Here is a 9,816-nt window from a genome sequence, read left to right as displayed (position 1 = left end):
GAAAATTGCCTAAATTTAGAATTTTCAAAAAATTAAAATCCCTGCCAAAAATGATAATATTCCGGAGGCCCTCCAACGAACGCAATTCAAAAGCCAATAAATAAAACTTCACCACCGTTTGCCTTTAATAAAGATAATAACTTTCATTTTGTAATCTGGCGATTATGAGTTCTTTTTTTCTTTTCTTTTCTTTTTCTTTTTTTTAAATGATGCCATGTTAATTTCAGCTATTACGAATGCACAAGAAATCAAATTTTGTGAGAAGTGGAATGTGGAGGAAATTAAATTGTTGCAGGTTGCTATGTGAGAGAGTGTTGCTTTCGCAACTACTCCTTCCGGTTTATTATCCAAATACTTCCAACAGATCAACAATGGGATCAAGAACAGTTTGTGTATATATATAATTTTTTTTCCCCTTAGATATTGTTGCTTAAGGACAAATTGAAATCATAGAGGAATTTAGAGAGAAAAACCGGATTGTAGGGGATTAAATGTCATTTATCTTTTACTTAAAGAGTGGATACATATATAGCCTAATTTAAAGGTCAAGATCATCTGTTACAAACCTTGTATATACACTATAATTTTGACTACTCAATCTTCACAACAAGAAATAACATAAAACAGAGTATTCAATAGTTCCTGTTAAATGTCAAAGCTAATTCTTTAGGATAGGACAGAATATACAGATAAAGTACGATTAGCACATACAAAGCATTGAGAAAAAATGCATTAAAAGCTGTTCCAGTGATCAACGACAAAACTTTTCTATGCTTCCATAACGCTATACAGTTGATACCATGTGTCCTCATCATAGCATGAATAACTTTTTGAAGAACCGTTTTACCTTTTCCATCTCCACACGTATTTTGTAGGAAATGGCAAAATCCGCAACTGCTCAATCTGCCTTTGGCATAAATGCCCGATATGTATACTTGTTGAACATCAACATCAGCCCTAGAAGAACCAGCTCAGATGACCGAAATTGCATACGCTGCTGAACGTTTGCAACAAGCTGCATGGGATGAAAGCGCTGGACAGGCTGCATGTGTGGAATAGATGTGGTGAAAATCCAATTGCAATTGAAGGGATCTTTCACTTTCCCCAAAACACTGTCGCAACAATCACATAGTTTAACTTCTTTTCTTTGCACTGTGGCACCAGCATTCTGAGCACGAGCTAAAAGTTCATCAAGGTTGGAACAGTTGATACGGATATGGCCAGAGCTGAATCAAAATCATTTTAAACATTAAATGAAAATAAAATTATAAAAAAAAAAACCCTTAAAATTAGAAAGTTTTTGCTGAAATAAAAACAAAATTATGAAAAGAAAAAATCTAGACTTACTTAGCAACATTAGATCTGTTGATGAAAACCGTGATGCCACAGATCTCAATCTCAACAGATCCATTGGATATAATCTTACGCGGAATTGCTCCAAATACTTCAGAGTAGAAAAGGAGGGCATCTAGTCTAATGCTTGGTGACTTCTCAATAGGCAGATTGACAATAAATTTTCCATGTATTTCCATTGGCAAAGCTGAGAGAAAGAGAAAGAGAAAGAGTAAGTAAATGGCAGAAAGACAGAGAGACAGGTTCTTGCAGAAAATATATCTAGAAGTCTACAGAAGGGGAAGAGAGAGAAAAAAAAAAAGGGTCAAAAAATATATATGACCTAGTCAATTCTGCAGTACATTTGCTGGTGCAGAAATTTTTTTTTTCCATAGGAGGAAAGGAGCTAAAAGCATACATAATGAAGGGGCTAATATCATAATAAAACGACTGAATCTAAATATATAGAAACTGATGTCAAAAGCATCCTAACCTCCAGTAGGAGATATCTTTGTTGAGGAACGCTCCGCAATATTCTCTAGCCTGGCTTTAATTTCTTCCACCTGCAGTTATGAAAATCACAGAATGAAACCAAAAGGCAATTTCATCCTTTTCCAAGCTGACGATGCAGAAAATACTGATCCAGATTTAAAACATCTATGTATTCCACCATATCATTTTACTACAGAAAGAAGTATCAATAATTTGCAATAACCTACATACATGTAGAGAACTTACAAAATAAAGCTAATGAGGCTGCAAATCAAAATGGGGATATTCTAGAAAGATATTAGATTTTTACCACAGATGAAGGAAGATAGTAGCGATGAAGTTCATCAAGGAATTGAGGCCCAGCCTGTGTATATATTTCCTGTAGAATTGAAAAGTCAGATTAGTTCAATAAGTTATCCATTCAAAAGTTTAACTCAGTGAAAGAAAAAAAAAATAGCAAATTTGACAACTGTGAAATTTAAGGCAATTGTTACCCTCAGAAGCACCTGTCTTGCAATTATATAACATTGACTCAAATATTGTATCAAACAATATAACGCAACGCCATCAGTAAATAATCAATTCAAAGAAAAACTGACAAAACCTCAAAGTTTCACATAACTAAAAAACCTACCACGAATAAAAATTCCCAAGCCACTCAAATATAATGAGCTCCTAATAAAGAATTGAAGCTTCATACAATTTAATAGGAATCAATTGGTCATTTGACTATGCAGCCGGTCAAATCTGATACAGAAAGCTCAACTTAAACTAGAGGACTCCACAGGTTGGCTTTATCCAAATTTGGGCTTCAAATCCTACCATACTGACCATTTCAGGTGATAGAAAACATAGCTTGTTACTAACCATTAGATCATTCAGAATGTGTCAATAATAAATTTTGATATAATTTTTTGAAGGAAAATATTGACATTAAACTAAAGAGCCTAATCTCTAAGAATTGAAAATATCAAAATGACTTCAAAGCCCAAAAGTCTTGTGCAAAGGGTACCTGGTTAACAACTCCATAGATCACACAAAGGAGACAGAAGCATATATAGCCAAACATGAATACATGGGATTCATTTGACTCTTTTTTAGAAATCCTATAAGCTAATACAGTCTCATACCCAAAAAAGAAATTCTGCCGCAGTAAGTGGTCAAGGGTTAGAGTCGCCTTACATACATCCACTATATTTCAATATACCGATGAGATAGGGTTGTTTTAGATATGTTTAACTTTAAATAAAATGGATTCTTCAAATAAAGACTTAAAGTTTCTAAACATTGCTGAGGGCAAAGCTGTAATGATCCTGAAGACTGTCAAATTAATAAAAACCAAATTTCAGAGAATCATTCAATGCAGCAGGGATGTAATTAAGCTCCAAGAAGAAAAAGAATGAGACCAAGTAACGCTAACCTCAATGCACAACATAGCTGCTTCTGTAACACCAGGATTAGAATCATTCAACATCTTCAAAATCTAATAACCAAAGTAAAAAATTGCCAATTATTTCTGCCATGTAAAATTGACCCATAAAGTAAGTTTTCTCATAAAAGCCAACAAACATACTGGAGGAAGTATAGTTCCGTGAAGAGGAAGGTCAGCATATGCCAAAAAACAGATGATTGATGTGACTTTCCGTGCAATCTCAAGACCATCATCATGCTCAGGAAGCTAGAGAAGGGGTAATTAATCTCCAAAACCATTACATAAGATACAATTCGCATTTCTAATGAAAACATAAATGCTAAAAGAAGATATCCACGGAGAGAAAGGGCAGGAAAAGAATACACATTATACAACAACAACAACAACAACAGAAAGCATCCAAATCAGAAACTGCAATATTCATCTCTGGGCCCCCATTTCTAGGACAAAATGCTACAGCTAAAAAAAAAATCTATGTCCATGTCAAAACACTAGACATGTTTTTATCCACAAATCAAAGTTTGGAATAGGTTTGTCTTTAAATACTAATTTTCATTTTCTTTTCACACAACCATATATATTAAAAGGAATGTATCTTAAGTTTACGCAACTCAACATATTTAGTATTAACCATTCAATGTCATGCTCCTTCTCTTTACTTTCTTTATACCTATATTGTGAATCATAGTTTACATGGCCAAGTATGACTTGAATAACAGAAAGTTAATAGTATGAGGAAGGCCCAGGGCACAGCAGCCACCTGATCAAGCCCAATGTCAAAAGTATTTTGTTATCATTTAGGGGATAGGACCTACTAATCCTGCAAACAGCAACGTTTCATGTAATTCTTTACTCAGGCTGGTTTTCTGTTTTGCATGAAAATCAGAAAGAGGACGAATGATAAGTTGCACGAGAATCATTTTTAGAAAAAATTCCAACATTATTAGTCAAAATAGCCTATGTCTAGAATAACCACAAAGATAATATTGTGTGGAAGAGCATCAGCATGATAGCAACCTTGTGATCACTAAGGAGTTAAAAGGACCTATGCATCCCCAAAAAATCAACATATCATATAATTTTTTACTCTTGCTGCTTTTCTGTTTTGCATGAAAAATCATAAAAAGGACGAATTAACTTTTATGTGAACTACTGTAAACATTTTTATTCAATTAAACCCTCCGAAGAGTGTAAAATCATACCTCCAACGTTAAAAACAATTAAAAAAAAAAAAAAAATGGGTGTCTAACTAGTCCACCTACAGCACGCAAATCATTTTGAGATAAAATATTTCCAATGCGAGAACACCAGAATGTACGACAAAAGCCACTAATCAATAAACACTAAACATGATTATATGCTTATTTCAACTAAAACTAAACAACAAAATCTATAAAACATGCAGAAATTTACAGATATTCTAATTGCAAAGGGTAAAGAATTCCTGCATCTCCAAGCGCACCTCACATTAATTTCAACTCTCTTTGAAAAGCTTTCAAACTTCAGTAACATATATTCACTTGCATAAAGTAGGAGGACAATAACATTTTCGAGTGTGTGCGTAAGAGAGAGAAATAACGAAGCATATATACATATATACCTCCATGAGAGTGAGCAGTAGCCTCTGGGCAGCATGTCTTACAGCCCATTTGGCATTCCCCAGACACTCAACATACGCAGGAACAAGCGCATTGAAGTTGAGCTTGAGATGCTTGTAGGACAACACAGCAGCGGATGCCACAGCTTGGAAAGCGCCTTGAGGCACTATTAAGTTACTGTCCTCTAGAAGATCCTTGCAACAGTCAACCAGCGCCATCTCCTTTGATGAGCCAAGGCTCCCACTGTAGGATTCCAACAGCTGTTGGAGTCTCTCCACTCCAGCCATCCACTCTTCGGTGCCCTTGGCGCTTGCAAGTTGAAGCACTTCCTCTATCGGAGCAAACAACAAAGAATTAGGGACTGTGTGACAATATGTATTAAGAAATGTTACTCTTAAAACATTATGTGGCAATTTGATATATCTCTCAACTTATCATATGCCAAGAAAGGACTCAGCTATGTGTAGTTTAGATCTGAAGTTAAGTTTCAAGAAACATCATAAATTAATAAAAACCAAGAGGTTCAAGTCACTACTCAACTAGAAACTGAGAAGAGTAAAAATTATAGTCGTCACCCACTTCCAAAAGGAAAAATAATGACAAACCACACAAAACTGAATTCCTAGACATGGAAACTTTAAGGAACAATGGGAATAAAACCTACAAACAATGTCACCAAATGAAAAATATTTCAAACACTACCCATCTCTGTTACACTATGAAGATTTGCCTTTGCACAATGCCAATGCAATACACAAGCTCTTTTAAAGGCTGCAACTATAGGGATCACCTAACTTCCCCAAAGAATTCCATACAACACCAAAACTGAATCTTCTGGTATGAATTAAAATAAATAAAATAAGAGGCAGGCTATTGGGGAAGTACAGTCTTACCATTCACAGCACATAGTCCTCAAGTGGTCACTTGTGAAAATTGGTCAGCTAGGCTACTAGAGCTATGATCCCAAACTAAGTAAAAATTTTCACATTCTATAAAAAAGACAATTCCCAATGATAAAAGCACTATTTTTCGTGAAAAGAAATTTAAAATAGTGGATTCTTGAACCATGTTCAAAACATGCAGCCAAAATATATTATCAACAAATAATTGGTAGTTAATATCGGAATAAAATGACTGAATCTAAATATCCAGAAACTGGAGTCAAAAGTATCCGAACCACCAAGAGAAGATGTCTCTGTTGAGGAACTCTCCGCACCACTTTTCTCTATCCTGGCATTAACTTCTTCCACCTGCAATTTAATATGATATTCATAGAATGACACAAAGTGGCAATATCATCGTTTTTCCAGCATACAATGCAGAAAATACTGATCCAGTTTAGAAATATGCATATATATGCCACCATATCCAATTTACTACAGAGATAAGCATCAACAATTTGCAACAAGGTATGTGCAGAGTACTTATAAGATAAAGATAACGAACTTGCAAATCAAAATGTGGATATTCTACAAAGATATTAGATATTTACCACAGATGAAGGGAGATAGCAGCGAAGTTCATCAAGGAATTGAGGAACTTTCTGTCTATATAATTCCTGGAGAAATAAAAAGTCAGATTAGTTCAATAAGTTATCCATTCAAAAGTTTAACTCACAGAAACCAAAAAAAAAGAAAAAAAAAATTTGCAAATTTGACAATAGTGTGAAATTGAAGGGAGGCAAGCATTAGACTCAGAAGCACTTCTTTTACAATTATATAACATTGACTAGACTTTCCAAATATCATATCAAACAATTTAATGCAATGCATTAGTAAACAAATCAATTCAAGAAAAATTGACAAAAACTAGAAGTTTCACATAACCAAAAAACATGTAACGAATAAAAAATTTCCTAGCCTCCCAAATATAATGAGCTCCTAATTAAGAACACAGGTCTCTTACAATTTAGTTGAAATCAATTGGTTATTTGCTGAAGCAACTGTTCAAATTTGATACAGAAAGCTCAACTTTAACTAGAGGAGCCCATAGGTTGCCTTTATCCAAATTTGGGCTTAAAATCCTTACAAAACTTATCGCTACAGGTACGAGAAAAACTTGTTACCAACTATTAGATCATTCAGATTGTGTAAATAATAAATTTTGATATCATTTTTTTAAAGGACAATTTTGACATCAAGCTAAAGAGCCGAATCTCTAAGAAATGAAAATATCAAAAAATAACTTTAAAGCCCAAAAGTCTTGTCCAAAGGATAGCTGGTTAACTACTCCTTAGAATCACATATCACACAAAGGAGACAGAAGCATATACAGCCAAACATGAATACATGGGATTCATGAGATTCATTTCAATCTATTTTAGAAATCCTATTAGCTAATACAGTCTCATACCCAGAAAAAGAAAAATGCAAGTAGTTCTGCAGCAGTAAGTGGTAATTGGCAATATCAAGCACAAGGGCTAGAGTCCCCTTACATAAATCCACTATATTTTAATATATCTGATGAGATAGAACTGTTTAAGATAGGTTTATGTTGAGAAGTATCACAAATACCCTAACTTTAACCAGATTCTTCAAATATAGGCTTAAAAGTCTTTCAATTGCTGAGGGCAAAATTGTAATCATCTCTTAAACTATTAAATTAACAAAAATCAAATTTCAAACTATCATTCAATTTAGTAGGAATGTAACTAAACTCCAAGGAGAAAAAAGAATGGCCTTGCCACCAAGTACTACTTACCTCAATGCACAATATAGCTGCTTCTGTAATACCAGGATTTGAATCATTCAACATCTTCAAAATCTAATAATCAAAGTGAAAAAAATTGTCAAATTATTTCTGCCATTTAAAAATGAACCATAAAGTAAACTTTTGAGATAAAAGCCAACAAACATACTGGGGGAAGAATAGCCCATTGAAGAGGTTGCTTAGTATATGTCAAAAAACAGAGGGTTGATGTGACTGTCCGTGCAATCGCTAGACCAGCAACACGCTCATGAAGCTGGAGAAGGGTTAATTGGTCTCCAAAATTATTACATAAGATACAATTCAAATTTCTAATGAAAATGTAAATAAGATGTAAATGAGATACTGTTCACATTTCTAATGAAAATATAAGAGCTGAAAAGAGACAAAACGGAGAAAAAAGGCAGGAAAAGGATATACCACCCCCCCCCCCCCCCAAAAAAAAAAAAAAAAAAAAAAAAAAAAAAAAAAAAAAAGAACAACAACAACAACAACAACAAAAGGCATACAAATTAGCAACTGCAACATTCATATATTGTCCCCCTTTCAAGTACAAAATGCTGCAGCTAAAAAACAAATCATGTCCATGGAAAAAACAAACATGTTGGCATCCACAAAACATAGTTTGGAATAAGTTTTTTCATTGAATACTAATACACAACCGTTATATATTGAATGGAATATATCTTAAGTTTACATAATCTTACTAAGTGTTTCTAGGATTAGCCATTCAATATTGTGTTCTTTCTCTTTACTTTCTTTATACCCGTATTATGAATTGAAGTTTACACGTATTTGTCGGTCAAGAATAACCACAAAGTTAATAGTATGTGGAAAGGCAAGGCCTAGTCGCCACCTGGGCGACCCCAATGTCAAATTGTTGACTTGTGGTCACTAAGGGTTTACGATCTAAGAAAAGAGCAATATATCATATCATTTATCATATTATTCTTTACTCTGGCTGGTTTTCTGTTTTGCATGAAAATCAGAAAAAGGACGAATAAAATCACTTAAGATAGTGAACTACCGTTAACATTATTATTCAATAACACACTCTGAAGAATGGAAGACCATAAAAACAAACAAACAATATCTCCGACCAACCTTAAAAACAATAAAATAAAATAAACAGTAGGGATCTAATCAGTCCACCTACGGGATGTCAAATCATTTTCTGGTAAAATATTCCAGATGCGACAACACCATTATGATGAAGACCACTAAATCATCAAAACCTAAACATAAAATATAAAATATATGCTAATAATTTCAACTAAAACCAACCACCTTAAGCAGTGAATCATACAAAGTTGTACAGGATAAATTGATAAAAATTCCTCCATCTCCAAGCGCACCTCGCAGTAATTTCAACTCTCCTTGAAAAGCTTTTAAGCTTCAGCGAATATGCATAGGTAACAGAATAATAACATTCGGAGTGTAAAACGCATAAGAGTGCGCAAATAAATAAGCATATATATATATATATATACACCTCCATGAGAGTGAGCAGCAGGCCCCGGGCGGCATCTCTTACATCACGTTTGGCATTCCCAAGGAACTCAGCATATGCAGGAACAAGCGCATTGAAGAAGTTGAGCTGGAGGTGCTTGCAGTACAACACAGCAGCGGAGGCCACAGCTTGACGACCGCTCTCAGATAGTCTTTTTAAGTCATTGTCCTTTAAAAGATCCTTGCAACAGTCAACCAGCGCTGCCACTTCCGACGAACCCTTGCCGTAGACATCCAGAAGCTGTTGGAGTCGATGCACTCCGGCTACCCGCTCGTTAGCGGTTGCAGGCTCAGGCGTTTCCTCCATCGGCACCAAGAATTAGGGTCTACGGCCCGAAGTTCTGGCGAGAGAGACAACAGGCGGATTTTGGCTTGGAATTTAGGGCACAGCAATGGAGACTAAGGACATGTTTGGCTGGCTGAACAAACGCGCCATCATACAAGTTTGGTGTTTTATACGAGACTATTGTTCTTTTTTAATTTCCTTTTTTCTATCTTTCATCATTTTTATTTTTTTACGCTGAAATCTTCTTCTTCTTTTTTTTATTTTTTATTTTAACCATATTAATTAATTTTTCTGATCTTATTATACATACATGCCTACTTAAAATCGCATGTGGTAAACTTTTCAATTTTCTAGGATTTTTTATTTTATTTTATTTTTCTCTACCGAATTCCGATTTCATTGAATTTAAATTGAAAACATTTTCCTTCTATCCTTTGCAATAACAATTGGATAAGACCATC

At 34.5% G+C, this 9,816-nt stretch overlaps 1 protein-coding gene across 4 annotated transcripts; it reads right to left on the bottom strand.

Moving 5' to 3' along the window:
* Nucleotides 1-477: 477 nt before the first annotated feature.
* Nucleotides 478-9,514, bottom strand: LOC107426488 (uncharacterized). 4 transcript variants are annotated; one of them, XM_048481466.2, is made up of 12 exons: nucleotides 9,053-9,514; nucleotides 7,712-7,816; nucleotides 7,555-7,617; nucleotides 6,347-6,412; nucleotides 6,032-6,104; nucleotides 4,857-5,185; nucleotides 3,398-3,502; nucleotides 3,245-3,307; nucleotides 2,135-2,203; nucleotides 1,826-1,895; nucleotides 1,348-1,540; nucleotides 478-1,226 (listed from the first exon to the last, which is right to left on the bottom strand). In XM_048481466.2, the coding sequence occupies exons 1-12, from the start codon at nucleotides 9,374-9,376 to the stop codon at nucleotides 899-901; spliced, it is 1,788 nt and encodes a 595-aa protein (XP_048337423.2). In that variant the 5' UTR covers nucleotides 9,377-9,514; the 3' UTR covers nucleotides 478-898. The 4 variants fall into 4 exon arrangements, with proteins under 4 accessions (XP_048337423.2, XP_048337424.2, XP_048337425.2 ...); XM_048481467.2 differs by having other exon boundaries at nucleotides 6,035-6,104; XM_048481468.2 differs by lacking the exon at nucleotides 3,398-3,502.
* Between the last annotated feature and the right edge of the window lie 302 nt (nucleotides 9,515-9,816).

Source organism: Ziziphus jujuba, chromosome 9 (genome assembly GCF_031755915.1).
Source record: "Ziziphus jujuba cultivar Dongzao chromosome 9, ASM3175591v1".
In the NCBI taxonomy this organism is placed as follows: Eukaryota; Viridiplantae; Streptophyta; class Magnoliopsida; order Rosales; family Rhamnaceae; genus Ziziphus; species Ziziphus jujuba.
Note: the sequence above shows the minus strand (reverse complement) of the source record. Positions and strands in the feature narration are given on the sequence as shown.

Coding starts and splice junctions, on each gene's coding strand:
- LOC107426488 (XM_048481466.2), bottom strand. CDS start 9,376: ATGGAGGAAACGCCTGAGCCTGCAACCGCTAACGAGCGGGTAGCCGGA. Junction 5,186..6,031: donor AGAGACATCTTCTCTTGGTG/GTTCGGATACTT, acceptor TTGCTCCGATAG/AGGAAGTGCTTCAACTTGCA. Junction 1,896..2,134: donor ACTATCTTCCTTCATCTGTG/GTAAAAATCTAA, acceptor TCATAACTGCAG/GTGGAAGAAATTAAAGCCAG.